Raw genomic sequence first — 19,790 nt, 5'->3', positions numbered from 1 at the left:
TAAGTGTGTGTGTGTATCTGCATGTATAAGTGTATACTATGTAGTGTGTGTATCTGCATGTGTAAGTGTATACTATGTAGTGTGTGTGTATCTGCATGTATAAGTGTATGCTATGTAGTGTGTGTGTGTATATGCAAAAATCTAAAGGTAAATTTAGGTCTAATAATCGTTTTCGTTCCTTTCGTCACAACAAGGAACAAAAGCCTGATCCTTCATCCTCAGGAGCGGTATCAGTTTGGAAACCATCTCCAGTCTGGAATAAATCCAAGCCTTTTAGAAAATCAAAGCCAGCTCCTAAGTCCATATGAAGGTGCGGCCCTCATTCCAGCTCAGCTGGTAGGGGGCAGATTACGTTTTTTCAAAGAAATTTGGATCAATTCCGTTCACAATCTTTGGATTCAGAACATTGTTTCAGAAGGGTACAGAATCGGCTTCAAGATAAGGCCTCCTGCAAAGAGATTTTTTCTTTCCCGTGTCCCAGTAAACCCAGCGAAGGCTCAAGCATTTCTGAAATGTGTTTCAGATCTAGAGTTGGCTGGAGTAATTATGCCAGTTCCAGTTCTGGAACAGGGACTGGGGTTTTATTCAAATCTCTTCATTGTACCAAAGAAGGAGAATTCCTTCAGACCAGTTCTGGATCTAAAAATATTGAATCGTTATGTAAGGATACCAACATTCAAAATGGTAACTATAAGGACTATCCTGCCTTTTGTTCAGCAAGGGCATTATATGTCTACAATAGATTTACAGGATGCATATCTGCATATTCCGATTCATCCAGATCACTATCAGTTTCTGAGATTCTCTTTCCTAGACAAGCATTACCAGTTTGTGGCTCTGCCGTTTGGCCTAGCTACAGCTCCAAGAATTTTTACAAAGGTTCTCGGTGCCCTTCTGTCTGTAATCAGAGAACAGGGTATTGTGGTATTTCCTTATTTGGACGATATCTTGGTACTTGCTCAGTCTTCACATTTAGCATAATCTCATACGAATCGACTTGTGTTGTTAATTCAACATCATGGTTGGAGGATCAATTTACCAAAAAGTTCATTGATTCCTCAGACACAGGTAACCTTTTTAGGTTTCCAGATAGATTCAGTGTCCATGACTCTATCTTTGACAGACAAGAGACGTCTAAAATTGATATCAGCTTGTCGAAACCTTCAGTCACAATCATTCCCTTCGGTAGCCTTATGCATGGAAATTCTAGGTCTTATGACTGCTGCATCGGACGCGATCCCCTTTGCTCGTTTTCAGATGCGACCTCTTCAGCTCTGTATGCTGAACCAGTGGTGCAGGGATTACACAAAGATATCTCAATTAATATCTTTAAAACCGATTGTACGACACTCTCTGACGTGGTGGACAGATCACCATCGTTTAGTTCAGGGGGCTTCTTTTGTTCTTCCGACCTGGACTGTAATTTCAACAGATGCAAGTCTTACAGGTTGGGGAGCTGTGTGGGGGTCTCTGACAGCACAAGGGGTTTGGGAATCTCAGGAGGTGAGATTACCGATCAATATTTTGGAACTCCGTGCAATTTTCAGAGCTCTTCAGTTTTGGCCTCTTCTAAAGAGAGAATCGTTCATTTGTTTTCAGACAGACAATGTCACAACTGTGGCGTACATCAATCATGAAGGAGGGACTCACAGTCCTCTGGCTATGAAAGAAGTATCTCGAATTCTGTTATGGGCGGAATCCAGCTCCTGTCTAGTTTCTGCGGTTCATATCCCAGGTATAGACAATTGGGAAGCGGATTATCTCAGTCGCCAAACGTTACATCCGGGCGAATGGTCTCTTCTCCCAGAGGTATTTCTTCAGATTGTTCAAATGTGGGGACTTCCAGAAATAGATCTGATGGCCTCTCATCTAAACAAGAAACTTCCCAGGTATCTGTCCAGATCCAGGGATCCTCAAGCGGAAGCAGTGGATGCATTGTCACTTCCTTGGAAGTATCATCCTGCCTATATCTTTCCGCCTCTAGTTCTTCTTCCAAGAGTAATCTCCAAGATTCTGAAGGAATGCTCGTTTGTTCTCCTGGTAGCTCCAGCATGGCCTCACAGGTTTTGGTATGCGGATCTTGTCCGGATGGCCTCTTGCCAACCGTGGACTCTTCCGTTAAGGCCAGACCTTCTGTCGCAAGGTCCTTTTTTCCATCAGGATCTCAAATCCTTAAATTTAAAGGTATGGAGATTGAACGCTTGATTCTTAGTCAAAGAGGTTTCTCTGACTCTGTGATTAATACTATGTTACAGGCTCGTAAATCTGTATCTAGGGAGATATATTATAGAGTCTGAAAGACTTATATTTCTTTCTCATCATTTTTCCTGGCATTCTTTTACAATTCCGAGAATTTTACAGTTTCTTCAGGATGGTTTGGATAAAGGTTTGTCTGCAAGTTCCTTGAAAGGACAAATCTCTGCTCTTTCTGTTCTTTTTCACAGAAAGATTGCTAATCTTCCTGATATTCATTGTTTTGTACAAGCTTTGGTTCGTATAAAACCTGTCATTAAGTCAATTTCTCCTCCTTGGAGTTTGAATTTGGTTCTGGGGGCTCTTCAAGCTCCTCCGTTTGAACCTATGCATTCATTGGACATTAAATTACTTTCTTGGAAAGTTTTGTTCCTTTTGGCCATCTCTTCTGCCAGAAGAGTTTCTGAATTATCTGTTCTTTCTTGTGAGTCTCCTTTTCTGATTTTTCACCAGGATAAGGCGGTGTTGCGAACTTCTTTTCAATTTTTACCTAAGGTTGTGAATTCCAACAACATTAGTAGAGAAATTGTGGTTCCTTCATTATGTCCTAATCCTAAGGAGAAATCATTGCATTCTTTGGATGTAGTTAGAGCTTTGAAATATTATGTTGAAGCTACTAAGAATTTCCGAAAGACTTCTAGTCTATTTGTTATCTTTTCCGGTTCTAGGAAAGGTCAGAAGGCCTCTGCCATTTCTTTGGCATCTTGGTTGAAATCTTTAATTCATCATGCTTATGTTGAGTCGGGTAGAACTCTGCCTCAAAGGATTACAGCTCATTCTACAAGGTCAGTTTCTACTTCCTGGGCGTTTAGGAATGAAGCTTCGGTTGATCAGATTTGCAAAGCAGCAACTTGGTCTTCTTTGCATACTTTTACTAAATTCTACCATTTTGATGTGTTTTCTTCTTCTGAAGCTGTCTTTGGTAGAAAAGTACTTCAGGCAGCTGTTTCAGTTTGAATCTTCTGCTTATATTTTCAGTTTTTTTCTTTATAAGATTTAAACTTTATTTTGGGTGTGGATTTTTTTCAGCCGAATTGGCTGTCTTTATTTTATCCCTCCCTCTCTAGTGACTCTTGCGTGGAAGATCCACATCTTGGGTAGTCATTATCCCATACGTCACTAGCTCATGGTCTCTTGCTAATTACATGAAAGAAAACATAATTTATGTAAGAACTTACCTGATAAATTTATTTCTTTCATATTAGCAAGAGTCCATGAGGCCCACCCTTTTTTTGTGGTGGTTATGATTTTTTTGTATAAAGCACACTTTTTTCTTATCACCCCACTTCTTGGCTATTCGTTAAACTGATTTGTGGGTGTGGTGAGGGGTGTATTTATAGGCATTTTGAGGTTTGGGAAACTTTGCCCCTCCTGGTAGGAATGTATATCCCATACGTCACAAGCTCATGGACTCTTGCTAATATGAAAGAAATGAATTTATCAGGTAAGTTCTTACATAAATTATGTTTTTTGTTGAAGGAGCAGAATTGCACTACTGGGAACTATCTGGACTTATTGGTAATACAATGACAAGAGGCATGTATTTGCAACCACCAATGAGCAGTTAGCTCCCAGCTTCTGAGCCTACCTAGATTTGCTGTTCAACAAATGATACCATGAGAACTAAGGAAATTAGATAATAGTAGTAAATTGGTTGTTTAAAGTTGTCTGAATCATAAAGGAAAACTTTTGGGTTTAACTTCCCTTTAATTTAAAATTTTTAAATATTCTAATTTAAACACGTCCCTTCATAAATTATACACATTATTATTGACAAACTTATTTTTATTGACTATATTACAAAGAAAGCAGTTATTTGTAAGAAATTTCTGTGTGCGTTTTCTTAGGACATCTACACTCGTTTCAGTTCATTAAATAATGGTACCTTACAATATTTTGATGACATAAACATTAGAGGATAGGCTATGGTGTAAGACATTATGCTTGATCCTATCAATAAATAAGCTAAAATGTCTGTCACTCTGAATAACACAAATTACCCGTCACAATTACTGGACATACACAGACATATTTACGTTTGGTGCTAGTGACACACCTCATGATTTCACATGGGGGCTCTTCTGCTAAGACATTTTACATTTTGAGCGATTGCAATAATTACGTTTGCAGTAAATAGATTTTTAAGCTCGATTCAATAAAGCAACACTATTTATTTTTGCAAGATTTGCTGTAATAGTGGTATGAAAAAATATTGAAGACCTTTATTTTATCCATGCCAAAACTACAATGCCTGTCATACCACAGAATGAGCTATATTTGAGTGACCAGATTTTGACAATAAAAGCAAAAACCCAGACATTGGAACAGCATGCATTAGTGTTTATCAACTCCAAATTTGACTTTAAAGGGACAGTAAAGTCAAAATTAAACTTTCATGATTCATATAGGTCATGCAATTTTAAACAACTTTCATTGTACTTTTATCATCAAACTTGCTTTGTTCTCTTGATATTATTTGTTGAAGGCTAAATCTAGGTAAGCTCATAGGCTGATTTCTAAGCCCTTGAAGGCCGCCTCTTATCTCAGTGCATTTTATTAGCTTTTCACAGCCAGACAGTGCTAGTTTGCATGTGCCATATATATAACACTATGCTCACTCCCATGGAGTTTTGCATGAGCCAGCACTAATTGGCTGAAATGCAAGTTTGTAAATAGCATTGCGATAAGGGGGCAGTCTGCAGAGGATTATATACAAGGTAATCACAGAAGTAAAAAGTCTATTAATATAACTGTCAGTTATGCAAAACTGGGGAATGGGTAATAAAAGGGATTATCTAGCTTTTTAAACAATAAAAATCAAGTAGCATGTCCCTTTAATTTAATAACAGCCCAGTTTACTGCTCCACAATGCACAGTTGTCAGTGGCTGTTATTTTTTTCTGGCCTGCTCCAAAGCTGCACAGCTCACACCTTACTCGCAGCGCTCGTAACTGTATCCCCCAGCATGCTCTCCTCTCCTATGGCAGAACAGGGTGCAGGGAGCGGAAGCAATAGCTGGTTGACCACATTTAAATACAAAAAGTCAACTTTAAATGGGATAATAATAATGATAACTTTGTCTTTCTAGAGCTAATTGAACAGTTACTGGGAAAAAAAGGGAAAATCCCATAAAAAAAGGCAACATCTGTTTACTGTAACCTACATTTATTTGATTTTTTTTCCGGCTGATGTCACAGAGATATAGAAACTTGTTTTTGTTGCTATGAATTAATATTCAGATGGAGAGCATGAAAAGAAGAGCAGGACAAATACAAGTTTCATGATTGCAGTTTGCTTTGCAACAACAATAAAATTCTTATAAACACTTAATACTGGTTGATATAGATGTTTTAACAAGTGGAAGAATTGCTTTGAAGCCCTAAGTACAAGAGAATATATGATGACTAGAATGGTTATTCTACCCCGTCCTTTGTGCGTCATCATCGGGTGTCAGTTTACCTCAGAAAGCTTTTTACAGCTTAGTTGATGATCTTTACCTCATATAGCTTTGGTTAGGTTGGATGACTGTGATGTAAGGGCTGCAATTTCAGTGATGCTGGTTTCACGTCACCACTGTAAATGAGTGTATTAACCTTTTGCACTTTATATACAGTTCTTATGCTCTTTATGCACTGAATATCAAGCCGCAGCAGCCAAGTTTGGAAGTAATTAGACATGATATGCAAATGAATATATATATCTACCTATCTACCTGACATTTGGTTAATTAAATTGCAATTGATAATGCGCTCGACCTACTGCCATCAAAAACACGATTGGGTATTACAAATTGTTGGTTAAAATACTTAACCAGAGCATTTTCCACACACCTGATTCTTATCTAGCATGCCCTATACTTTCATTAAGAAGCAATAGTAGTACTCTCATTTTATTCATACAAGTCAATGTGGAGTTATAAAATACATGAACATTTGTGTTTGTGCACAATCTGAACTACGGCTTTCTCTTTTAACACTTATGGAAACCAGATATTTACTGCATTCAAAAATATGAATTGTGTATTGTAAAGTGTTTAACCAAAAAACTGCTTCCGCAGAATTAAATTCCTGTTTGCACTCGAGCATTATCTGGAATTCATTTTAATGTAGGCCCTCATAGAAATCTGTTGTTTGAGGAAAAATAAGCACATTCGGGCACAATAAATATTAACCATATAATAACATTATTATCTGATAACTGAGCAATATCATCCTCTAGTCCCATATTGGGTTATTTATTTCCAGAGACAACCAAGTACAAGTGTAACTACAGAAGGCAATCACATTTCACCAACAAATAAAGTAACCAAAATAGTAGCGTCCCTTTCACCAATTTCTTTATAAAGTGATGGTTTTACTTGTGATATGTTGACTTCTGCACCCTTAATATTTATAATTCTTTGTTGGTGACAACCTAAATACTAAGTACTGTGATGTAAACCATAGGATATCTTTCCTTGTGTGCCATATTTCCCTTTGTATCCTAATTTTCATTCACCAACCCTTTCTTTTTATGTGTATCTCTCAGGACTGCTGGCACCTTGATGCAGTGGTGGTTCCTGCGGGTTGCCATGCACCTTCATTTATTACTGTAGCAACCCCAAATCTCCAAAGCGCTATCTGCCTTTAATTTGTAGTGTAGTGATTTTTTTATATGTCTAGTGTGCTATGCAGAACAAGGAGAAAGATAGGGAAAATAGATTTACAAACAATTAAAAGTAGTTATAGGTTTTAGAAAGTTAGCTCCCCACCTGTGCCAACTGCACTCATGATATTAAAGGAACATTTAAAATATTTGTTTGTTTATGCATCAAAAATTATTCACTGCATTTCAAAAGATTTGAATGTCAACTACAGGTTTGAAAAGTTTTGAAAACTATTATTTTGTTAGAATAATATTCATTGTTTTACAGGCCCAGATTACAGTTCCGCGTGAGCAATATCTGATTTTATCGAGGGTGTCTGCGCACATCGGATTTAGCACTCGTATTACAAGTTGAAAGTAAACACGACCGCTTGAGCGCAATTGAAGTTAACACGTCAGGATATCATGACCTCAGAGCTCTGGATAACTGTTTCGCAAAACAAAAAATTGTCACAAATCACATAAAAATACAAAAAAGCACAATTACACTCATAATAATACTAGCTAATAAAACATATTTAAAAAAAAATATTGCATAAAAAATTATGAAGTCTCGGATGTTAAAAAAAAAAAAAAGCAGGCAATGGGCTTTAACATTAAGATACACATGTGATCCGTTATTTTAACCTTGACAGTGCTTTGTTCCGTGGTTTGTCCTTTATTTGTAGAAGTAAGGATCACTGAGTTGTTCACTCAAATAAATATTGGCCTCAGTATTTTTAGGCCCGTAGTAATGTTGTATACTGGGTATATAAACGATTGCCTTAGTGTTCTATATCCACTTTCCCAAAATCATACTGTTCCTTAATGTATAATACAAGTCTGTGTGAGGGAAAGAAAGGTTTTTCTTAGTAGTTGTGGGTGCTGCATCAATATAAGAAATTATATCCAACTGTTGTGAGGATGAAGCACTCCTAGCCTCCATGTTGCAAGCAAGGCAGCCGTAATGTTCTCCTGCCCAGGGTGCATACAATGGCATGCAATACTCTCCGCAATAAGGTAGCACTCACTGGGTCTTTAAATACTTAAATCTTTTATTTTCTGTAACGTTTCGGGGTTACCCCAGTCCTCAGACAGCTTAATAATAACAAACAGAGTGAAACTTACTTTTAAACCCTCCACCTTACAAGTTCTGCCTCCCCGCCGTAGCTGGTGGAATCCCGGAAGTGACATCACGTCTTCTAGGCGTTCTGTGTTCCGTCTGCGTGTAATGGTAGTCAATGGTTACCAGGACGTCTCTCAGCTCCAGCATGTCAAGATGCTGTCACTGTGTGCTGTGTTAAAAACAAAGTAACAACATATTGTTACACAATATTTACAATTCATATAGTGAACAATATTGGGGAAAGTGTTGTATGATACTGTAGGCTACATTATACGTAACATGTAAATATTGTTATCATAGTACTCTATACCCAGTAAGGCAAAAAACTGACAGGTTATACCCAATACTATGTGGTCAGGTTGCTAATGTGGGGATACATCTATAAGAAATGTTCTTTTCTTCTGTTATGTGTGATCAGTCCACGGGTCATCATTACTTCTGGGATATAACTCCTCCCCAACAGGAAATGCAAGAGGATTCACCCAGCAGAGCTGCATATAGCTCCTCCCCTCTACGTCACTCCCAGTCATTCTCTTGCACCCAACGACTAGATAGGATGTGTGAGAGGACTATGGTGATTATACTTAGTTTTTATAACTTCAATCAAAAGTTTGTTATTTTACAATAGCACCGGAGCGTGTTATTGCCTCTCTGGCAGAGTTTGAAGAAGAATCTACCAGAGTTTTTACTATGATTTTAACCGGAGTAGTTAAGATCATATTGCTGTTTCTCGGCCATCTGAGGGAGGTAAAAGCTTCAGATCAGGGGACAGCGGGCAGATGAATCTGCATTGAGGTATGTAGCAGTTTTTATTTTCTGAATGGAATTGATGAGAAAATCCTGCCATACCGTTATAATGACATGTATGTATACTCTACACTTCAGTATTCTGGGGATGGTACTTCACTGGAATTACTCTGTAAAAAGTACATTAACCTTTTAATAGGTATTTATTATGTTAAACGTTTTTGCTGGAATGTAGAATCGTTTGCATTTTCTGAGGTACTGAGTGAATAAATGTTTGGGCATTATTTTTCCACTTGGCAGTTGCTTGTTTTAATTGTGACAGTTTCGTTTCTCTCTCACTGCTGTGTGTGAGGGGGAGGGGCCGTTTTTGGCGCTCTTTGCTACGCATCAAAAATTTCCAGTCAGTTACTCTTGTATTTCCTGCATGATCCGGTTCATCTCTAACAGAACTCAGGGGTCTTCAAACTTCTTTGGAGGGAGGTAGATTCTCTCAGCAGAGCTGTGAGACTTATATATTGACTGTGATTAAAAACGTTGCTCTGTAATTTTTACGTTTCAAATTTAATTATTGTTACTTTACTAATGGGAACAAACCTTTGCTAAAAGTTGTGTTGTTTTCAAGGATTGATGCTATAACTGTTTTTCAGTTCATTATTTCAACTGTCATTTAATCGTTTAGTGCTTCTTTGAGGCACAGTACGTTTTTGTTAAATAAGATTGTAACCAAGTTGCAAGTTTATTTGCTAGTGTGTTAAACATGTCTGATTCAGAGGAAGATACCTGTGTCATTTGTTCCAATGCCAAGGTGGAGCCCAATAGAAATTTATGTACTAACTGTATTGATGCTACTTTAAATAAAAGCCAATCTGTACAAATTGAACAAATTTCACCAAACAGCGAGGGGAGAGTTATGCCGACTAACTCGCCTCACGTGTCAGTACCTGCATCTCCCGCCCGGGAGGTGCGTGATATTGTGGCGCCTAGTACATCTGGGCGGCCATTACAGATAACATTACAAGATATGGCTACTGTTATGACTGAAGTTTTGGCTAAATTACCAGAACTAAGAGGCAAGCGTGATCACTCTGGGGTGAGAACAGAGTGCGCTGATAATACTAGAGCCATGTCTGATACTGCGTCACAGCTTGCAGAGCATGAGGACGGAGAGCTTCATTCTGTGGGTGACGGTTCTGATCCAAACAGATTGGATTCAGATATTTCAAATTTTAAATTTAAATTGGAGAACCTCCGTGTATTACTAGGAGAGGTTTTAGCGGCTCTTAATGATTGTAACACTGTTGCAATACCAGAGAAATTGTGTAGGTTGGATAAATACTTTGCGGTACCGGCGAGTACTGACGTTTTTCCTATACCTAAGAGACTAACTGAAATTGTTACTAAGGAGTGGGATAGACCCGGTGTGCCGTTCTCACCCCCTCCAATATTTAGAAAGATGTTTCCAATAGACGCCACCACACGGGACTTATGGCAAACGGTCCCTAAGGTGGAGGGAGCAGTTTCTACTTTAGCTAAGCGTACCACTATCCCGGTGGAGGATAGCTGTGCTTTTTCAGATCCGATGGATAAAAAATTAGAGGGTTACCTTAAGAAAATGTTTGTTCAACAAGGTTTTATATTGCAACCCCTTGCATGCATCGCGCCGATTACGGCTGCGGCAGCATTTTGGATTGAGTCTCTGGAAGAGAACCTTAGTTCAGCTACGCTGGACGACATTACGGACAGGCTTAGAGTCCTTAAACTAGCTAATTCATTCATTTCGGAGGCCGTAGTACATTTAACCAAACTTACGGCTAAGAACTCAGGATTCGCCATTCAGGCACGTAGGGCGCTGTGGCTAAAATCCTGGTCAGCTGATGTAACTTCTAAGTCCAAATTACTTAATATACCTTTCAAGGGGCAAACTTTATTTGGGCCCGGTTTGAAAGAAATTATCGCTGACATTACAGGAGGTAAGGGCCACGCCCTGCCTCAAGACAAAGCCAAAGCTAAGGCTAGACAGTCTAATTTTCGTCCCTTTCGGAATTTCAAAGCAGGAGCAGCACCAACTTCCACTGCACCAAAACAGGAAGGAGCTGTTGCTCGTTACAGACAAGGCTGGAAACCTAACCAGTCCTGGAACAAGGGCAAGCAGGCCAGGAAACCTGCTGCTGCCCCTAAGACAGCATGAATCGAGGGCCCCCGATCCAGGACCGGATCTAGTGGGGGGCAGACTCTCTCTCTTCGCCCAGGCTTGGGCAAGAGATGTTCAGGATCCCTGGGCGCTAGAGATCATATCTCAGGGATACCTTTTAGACTTCAAATTCTCTCCCCCAAGAGGGAGATTTCATCTGTCAAGGTTGTCAACAAACCAAATAAAGAAAGAAGCGTTTCTACGCTGTGTACAAGATCTGTTATTAATGGGAGTGATCCATCCGGTTCCGCGGTCGGAACAAGGACAAGGGTTTTACTCAAACCTGTTTGTGGTTCCCAAAAAAGAGGGAACTTTCAGGCCAATCTTGGATTTAAAGATCCTAAACAAATTCCTAAGAGTTCCATCGTTCAAAATGGAAACTATTCGGACAATCTTACCCATGATCCAAAAGGGTCAGTACATGACCACAGTGGATTTAAAGGATGCTTACCTTCACATACCGATTCACAAAGATCATTACCGGTATCTAAGGTTTGCCTTCTTAGACAGGCATTACCAGTTTGTAGCTCTTCCATTCGGATTGGCTACGGCTCCAAGAATCTTCACAAAGGTTCTGGGTGCCCTTCTGGCGGTACTAAGACCGCGAGGAATTTCGGTAGCTCCGTACCTAGACGACATTCTGATACAAGCTTCAAGCTTTCAAACTGCCAAGTCTCATACAGAGTTAGTTCTGGCATTTCTAAGGTCGCATGGATGGAAAGTGAACGAAAAGAAGAGTTCTCTCTTTCCTCTCACAAGAGTTCCATTCTTGGGGACTCTTATAGATTCTGTAGAAATGAAGATTTATCTGACAGAAGACAGATTAACAAAGCTTCTAAATGCATGCCGTGTCCTTCATTCCATTCAACTCCCGTCAGTAGCTCAATGCATGGAGGTGATCGGCTTAATGGTAGCAGCAATGGACATAGTACCCTTTGCACGTCTACATCTCAGACCGCTGCAATTGTGCATGCTGAGTCAGTGGAATGGGGATTACTCAGACTTGTCCCCTACTCTGAATCTGGATCAAGAGACCAGAAACTCTCTTCTATGGTGGCTTTCTCGGCCACATCTGTCCAGGGGGATGCCATTCAGCAGGCCGGACTGGACAATTGTAACAACAGACGCCAGCCTACTAGGCTGGGGCGCTGTCTGGAATTCTCTGAAGGCTCAGGGACAATGGAATCAGGAGGAAAGTCTCCTGCCAATAAACATTCTGGAATTGAGAGCAGTTCTCAATGCCCTTCTGGCTTGGCCCCAGTTAAAAACTCGGGGGTTCATCAGGTTTCAGTCGGACAACATCACGACTGTAGCTTACATCAACCATCAAGGAGGGACAAGAAGCTCCCTAGCAATGATGGAAGTATCAAAGATAATTCGCTGGGCAGAGTCTCACTCTTGCCACCTGTCAGCAATCCACATCCCGGGAGTGGAGAACTGGGAGGCGGATTTCTTGAGTCGCCAGACTTTTCATCCGGGGGAGTGGGAACTTCATCCGGAGGTCTTTGCCCAAATACTTCGACGTTGGGGCAAACCAGAGATAGATCTCATGGCGTCTCGCCAGAACGCCAAACTTCCTCGCTACGGGTCCAGATCCAGGGATCCGGGAGCGGTTCTGATAGATGCTTTGACAGCACCTTGGAACTTCGGGATGGCTTATGTGTTTCCACCCTTCCCACTGCTTCCTCGATTGATTGCCAAAATCAAACAGGAGAGAGCATCAGTGATTCTAATAGCGCCTGCATGGCCACGCAGGACTTGGTATGCAGATCTAGTGGACATGTCATCCTGTCCGCCTTGGTCTCTACCTCTAAGACAGGACCTTCTGATACAGGGTCCATTCAAACATCAAAATCTAACTTCTCTGAAGCTGACTGCTTGGAAATTGAACGCTTGATTTTATCAAAACGTGGTTTTTCGGAGTCGGTTATTGATACCCTGATACAGGCTAGGAAGCCTGTTACCAGAAGAATTTACCATAAGATATGGCGTAAATACCTATACTGGTGCGAATCCAAAGGTTACTCCTGGAGTAAGGTTAGGATTCCTAGGATATTGTCCTTTCTACAAGAAGGTTTAGAAAAGGGTTTATCGGCTAGTTCATTAAAGGGACAGATCTCAGCTCTGTCCATCTTGTTGCACAGGCGTCTGTCAGAAAATCCAGACGTCCAGGCCTTTTGTCAGGCTTTAGCTAGAATCAAGCCTGTGTTTAAAACTGTTGCTCCGCCATGGAGTTTAAACCTTGTTCTTAACGTTCTACAAGGAGTTCCGTTTGAACCCCTTCATTCCATTGATATAAAGTTGTTATCTTGGAAAGTGTTATTTTTAATGGCTATTTCTTCGGCTCGGAGAGTCTCTGAGTTATCAGCTTTACATTGTGATTCTCCTTATTTGATTTTTCATTCAGATAAGGTAGTTCTGCGTACTAAACCTGGGTTCTTACCTAAGGTAGTCACTAACAGGAACATCAATCAAGAGATTGTTGTTCCTTCTTTATGCCCAAATCCTTCTTCAAAGAAGGAACGTCTTCTACACAATCTGGATGTAGTTCGTGCCCTCAAGTTCTACTTGCAGGCAACTAAGGATTTTCGACAAACGTCTTCCCTGTTTGTCGTGTACTCTGGTCAGAGGAGAGGTCATAAGGCTTCGGCTACCTCTCTCTCCTTCTGGCTTCGTAGCATAATTCGTTTAGCCTATGAGACTGCTGGACAGCAGCCTCCTGAAAGAATTACAGCCCATTCTACTAGAGCTGTGGCTTCCACTTGGGCCTTTAAGAATGAGGCCTCTGTTGAACAGATTTGCAAGGCTGCAACTTGGTCTTCGCTTCATACTTTTTCCAAATTTTACAAATTTGACACTTTTGCTTCTTCGGAGGCTATTTTTGGGAGAAAGGTTCTTCAGGCAGTGGTTCCTTCTGTATAATGAGCCTGCCTATCCCTCCCGTCATCCGTGTACTTTTGCTTTGGTATTGGTATCCCAGAAGTAATGATGACCCGTGGACTGATCACACATAACAGAAGAAAACATAATTTATGCTTACCTGATAAATTCCTTTCTTCTGTTGTGTGATCAGTCCACGGCCCGCCCTGTTTTTTTTAAGGCAGGTAAATATCTTTTAAATTATACTCCAGTCACCACTTCACCCTTGGTTTCTCCTTTCTCGTTGATTCTTGGTCGAATGACTGGGAGTGACGTAGAGGGGAGGAGCTATATGCAGCTCTGCTGGGTGAATCCTCTTGCATTTCCTGTTGGGGAGGAGTTATATCCCAGAAGTAATGATGACCCGTGGACTGATCACACAACAGAAGAAAGGAATTTATCAGGTAAGCATAAATTATGTTATTCTTTCAATTACTGGATATGTCCCCTGTGTGAGATTGCAGGCAATCTAGCTGGGCCAAAATAGGCTAAAAAGATGCCGAAAATATCCAGGAATTTATTAATATATGTATAGTCTAGTAATATGGTAGAATATAGCATAGTAATATGGTAGAAGAGAAGTCAGTAAGGAGAGTCCATGTAGATGAGCATTGTAGTTTCCTGTTGTAGGATGCTATATGAAATATCATATATAGCAGTGCCAGTCCAGGCTAGTGATCAGCCCTTTTGGGGTCAGGGTACCTAAGACGTATATCTGTATACCCTGCCTTGCTTGCAGCGTGGACGCTAGGAGTGCTTCATTCCCACAACACTTGGATATATATATATATATATATATGTATGTAAAAATATGTATTTATGAATAAATAAAACATATTCTGCTTTGTGAACAATTATGGAATGTGAAATATTCACATTTTCATGTCGGGTTTGTGCATTTGAGAATATGCGATCAAGCTTGCTCGCGAGTAGGGTGTTAGTTTTTTCCCCACTTGTTTTGCTCCGTTGACTTCTTTGGGGTCAACGTTGTCGCAATATTCCAATTTTGGCTTTTTGCGCACATCGGGTTATCGAGATAGCGGAAACTTTTTACTTTCAACTTCTACTACGATCGCTACCCGTAAGCAAAAAGTTTGCTTCTAGTGGAATTAGCGTGTGAGCGGGAGCGCTATAAACCGCTCTACTCCTAATCTATTCATCTTATTTTCTCTGCTGTGGCCAATTAAAGACGGACATAAACAAGCTCTTGCACATATCCAATCACTGTGCAGCACTTTACATGGCAAAATAAATAATGAATGGTCTTTGGGAAGTTCTTTAATTGTGCATAATGAAATGTTGTGGGTAGTGACATTTTGAGTTTAATGTCCTGTTAAGTTTCTTGTTTAATATTTTGCACTACTCAATTGATATTGTTTGTTTGGATGTTTAGTAGCAGCCCTAAACTGCATCATGTGACCATTAAAAGCACCAGTGTTATAGCATAGCATATTTAAGGTGTGTATCTTTCTGTTTTCAGAAAAAAGAAACTCATCAATAGATGTCCTCAAAAAACTGAAAAGCCCTCCTACGTTCCTTGCTGCAGCCAGGCTCTCTGCCATGCTAAATGGAAGTGACGAAGTGTATGCCAATTGTATGGTGGTTGATGAAGTAAGTTTTAAAATTATTTGAAAATGTTTGTTTATAGATTTGTACTATTAACAAAGTCCTGCCGTGCTTGCAGCTGCAGTGCAGAAGACAGACAGTGAGCCGCTAGTGGCAGTCACATGTAGTTGCCAGTCACCAGCGGCAACCTGCTCTGTGACTGTAATGCTTGTGGCTTCTGAATGGGTCTTCCCTGACAATAGTTAAAAGGACAGTCTAGACCCAATACATAATTTTGATTACTTATTGTTACATACGAGAGAGATCATCCTGCAACTGGTCCCAAATCTATAAGCTTGCAAAGTACATGAAAGATTTAAATATTCATTGTTTGTTAGGAGCTAAAAATGACCGCAAAGCTCCGCCCACCTATTGCTTGTATATTTTGGTATGTTAAGTTTCTCTAATCACGTTCGACGACTCCTTTCACACGCTAATTTGTGCATGTGAAAAATATTAAACGTACACTGCTAAACTGTCATACAAAAAAACAGCTAACTGGACAAGAAAAAAGCCGTGGGTGGAGCTTGGCGGCCATTTTTGGCTGCTAACAAACAATGATTTAAAAGTACTTCTTACAAGCTTAGAAATGTGGAACTTATTGTAAGATGTTTGTCTGGTATGTAATAATAAAGAATAATTATTGGGTCTAGACTGTCCCTTTAAATACATAGAAAGCTAGGGTCTGTGATTGCATTCTCCAACAATTTAGATGTTTGCTTTATAATGTCTCTTTTAACTATTACTAACTTGAATGCATTAAAGTTAACTCCTCACCTGCATGTCTCTTTAAAGGGACATAAAACACAAATTTTTCTTTAATAATTCAGATAGAACATTCATTTTAAAAAAAAAACTTTCCAATTTACTTCTATTATATAATTTGCTGAAAGGGACAGTAAACTCATTGTAATTACAAGACATTACTGTTGTGTTGCTATATAATAACTCATCTGCCAAGTCTTAAAGGAACATAAACCCCACATTTTTTCTTTCATGATTCATATACAACGTAAAAGTTTAAACAAGGGATGCTTCCGGGCGGCGGCCATGATGGTCGCTTCTTTTAGAGGCTGAGAGGAGGACTAGATAAATTTGCTATCTAAGAAGACAAGAAGAGACAGAAGCGCCACATGGCCCAATATTGTCTGGTCCAGAATATATATTATTTAGCGTAGCACCACTTCACATGTAATTTAAGGGAGAAATGATTCCTCAGCTATTTGTCTTTTAGGTTGCTATGATACTACAAGCCACTGTGTGACTAAAGTGCAGACAAATATAGAATTTTTAGGTATACACTGAACCAAGAATGAGGGTTATAATAAAGTAACATAAGACATGTTTAAAACTACCATTGATGTAGTGAACTATTGGGTCATTTATTTATTTATTTATTTACACATTGATATTTTAGTGAGTAGAAAGGAAAGGATCCCTCAGACCTACCTAACTACACGCCTACTATGATATAAGCAAATCACAGAGCACCATTCTACACTCAGAACGTTAGAGCCAATAGGCTCACGTCATAAGGTGCAGACCGCTATTGGCTAAGAAGTCTAGAAAATAGTAGCAAGGTAATATAGATATTAGTGAATAACATTGGTCTCATATGTTAGTTTTCTACTAAAATAGTTTATGAATATATTACTCTCTTAGATCCTATGTCATGCCTAGATGTTTGGGACACTTAGTGTGTAGAAATAACGGATCCGTAAGTAATGGCGCTTTAGACATGCGCACTAAACACATCTACACGCCAAACTATTACAAGAAATCTCTTTTATTGACAAACAGCCTCAATATGTCAGCACACCCAGCAAACGCTTTTACAAGTCATCAAACGATCCATTAAGGTATGCTTTGTTGTAAAAGGAGATCCACTTTAAAGATTTCAGTATTATATACATTTATGAAACCGGATTATAATAATAACACATGAATCTTGGTATTTTCTATGTTATCAGCAATGAACATAAAGACAACTTAGTTGATATCCACATAGGATCATATGCTCATCCTCATATCTTGTGGGAATACTTTTGGATCAAACATTTTACATTTGTATATTTACTTGATTTTTACCAGATAGGATATAAAGCATTGTTGTTGTTGCTTATACAAAAACAGCCACATTAGTGACTGGTTTAAATCTACCATATATGAGAGGGGTTTGAAATGACAATTGTTTATTAATATATAAATAATTTACTCTCTCTATTTTGGCCAATAGGGTCTCCAGGACTACCTAAGCTCCTCCTAGCATCATGTGATACCAATTAGCATTAATTAGATGTTTTATGTGTATATATAGCAAGTGTTCTGAAATGATTTTATTAAGCCTGATGAAACAGCCTTGAGCTGAGAAACGCGTAGCTTTGTTTTTATATTTTTTAATAAAAACTCTGTTTTTATATTGGGACACTTGCTATCTGTTTTTGTTACCTCACTACTTTTTGCTGAGAGGAGCCTATTGCGCTAGGCCTCTCCCTGAATCACTGGAGGCCCCTGGTTTATCTGGTATCCTGCAAACACATGATTAAGTCTGGTGGGTGACCATATTGATTCCACTCTGCCTCTATAGCATCAAAGGAGATGCTACAACAAATGTGAGTACCCATCTTAATAACTCATTAACTCATATTTGCCAAGACAATACTAGGCCATATAGGCACCTTTGTCCCTTTGTGTTGTTCATCTAGACACCACATCCACAAAGGAATTTGGTCTCCTGGGTGACTAATAGAAATCCCAGACTGCTACAACAGCACTAATTGAGGTGCTTCTCTAAATGTGAGTTTATATTGATTATCCACACATATCTATATTCTGGACCAGACAATATTGGGCCATGTGGCGCTTCTGTCTCTTCTTGTCTTCTTAGATTGCTGTTTTGGATCCCGGCCTGGATCTTCACAGATAGCTGCCTGTGCCCATCCCAGTGACTATATATCACCTATACCACCATCATTACCATAGGACCTATTGTCTTTCACTAATTGGACTTATACATCAACTCAGTGGTTACTCCACACTAGAGTGTTGGAATTTTGTATATTTTGTATATTTCTGTATTTTGGCTGGTTATATATCTTTTAGACATCTATCTCCTAGGAGGTATTTGGGAGTTATAACACTACCATCAATATTGCCGTTTTATATTTAACATTTATTGCCATATTTTGTCCTCCCTCCAGGAGCCCTGTGTGTTTATATATATATATATATATATATATATATATATATACAATTTTTTGACCTAGTATTATCCTCACTGAGGGGAATATATCATTTGGGTAACTATCATTTATATAGTTCCCTGATATTCCTGATAGGGCGCCCCCTACGTTCTTTTTGCATATTTTTAGATAAATTTGCTGCTTATCGGTCACAAAACCAGCCTTCCACACTTGTCAAGAACTTTTTTGGACTATACTTATTACACTGATTCATTTGATTCATAAAGTAAATTTTATCTCACTCCTAAAGAACTGGAACGGTATTATCGGCAGTGACGGCCTTGTAATAGACCGGATCCTACCTATACCCCCCGGTAACCCGGGTACAACAGCTTTTATGCTGGTTAATTTCTGCAAATTTCATTTAGAGTCTGACATTCTATACAGTATTATACCCTAAGTTGTTTTTGGCTCATAATTTAAGAACAGCTACCTCAAGTTCCTGCATGATGGAGCCCGAGTTGGGACTGTAGGGAGAGGAGATCTGTGCTCTGCTGGAAGAGCATTTCTTGCAGCTAATCCGAAGGGTGCAGCAGTGTTTTGCCGGAGTGTCGGAGAGGCAAGAATCAATGATGGAGTGTTTTCCAAGCCGTGATAGCAATCTAGGGGAGACAGTGGGACCCCATCGTGTTGATACAGGTGTTACCGTTGAGATGGCTGGGGCCTATCTGCATAGCGCACCCACCAAGACCGCAATAAACAACCCGGAGCAGTCAAACCTACCTTCGATTCACCCGCTACATCCCTCCTCCACACCAGAGGGTTCTGGATGCTGCCAAACACATAACTGCTGTTGGTGACGGAGGTTCACAATGTGTGCAGTTCGGCATGACATCCGATATAGAAGGGAGCTGTGTATATGAAGGAGAAGATGGGTGTGTAGTGTCCTGCGAACTGGGGAGCAATTTGGTCTGGATCCCTGTTGTTACTGAGATGGAGGGAGTGGGAGTCAGTGCACTGTTCTTGCAACGACTTGCCTTTGGGCTGCCTGTGTCTGCAGTCAGGTCTGAGCCTTGCAGTTATTCTGCTTTTTCCGATGAGATTCGCAACGTTCCCCAAACCTCTGAGACTGTGTTGCAGGCCAT

At 39.7% G+C, this 19,790-nt stretch overlaps 1 protein-coding gene across 4 annotated transcripts in view; it reads left to right on the top strand.

Annotated features, from left to right (window-relative positions):
* ARHGEF28 (Rho guanine nucleotide exchange factor 28) overlaps positions 1-19,790 on the top strand; it is an 813,355-nt gene that overhangs the window by 483,892 nt on the left and 309,673 nt on the right. For all 4 annotated transcript variants that reach the window (XM_053701420.1, XM_053701419.1, XM_053701422.1 and 1 more), the window contains one exon: positions 15,339-15,469. In XM_053701420.1, the coding sequence (XP_053557395.1) occupies positions 15,339-15,469 (131 nt within the window). The remainder of the gene's footprint in view (positions 1-15,338; positions 15,470-19,790) is intronic.

This window comes from Bombina bombina, chromosome 2 (assembly GCF_027579735.1).
Source record: "Bombina bombina isolate aBomBom1 chromosome 2, aBomBom1.pri, whole genome shotgun sequence".
NCBI lineage: Eukaryota > Metazoa > Chordata > Amphibia > Anura > Bombinatoridae > Bombina > Bombina bombina.
The sequence above is the reverse complement of the archived record's forward strand: the minus strand, read 5'-3'. Positions and strand labels throughout refer to the sequence as shown.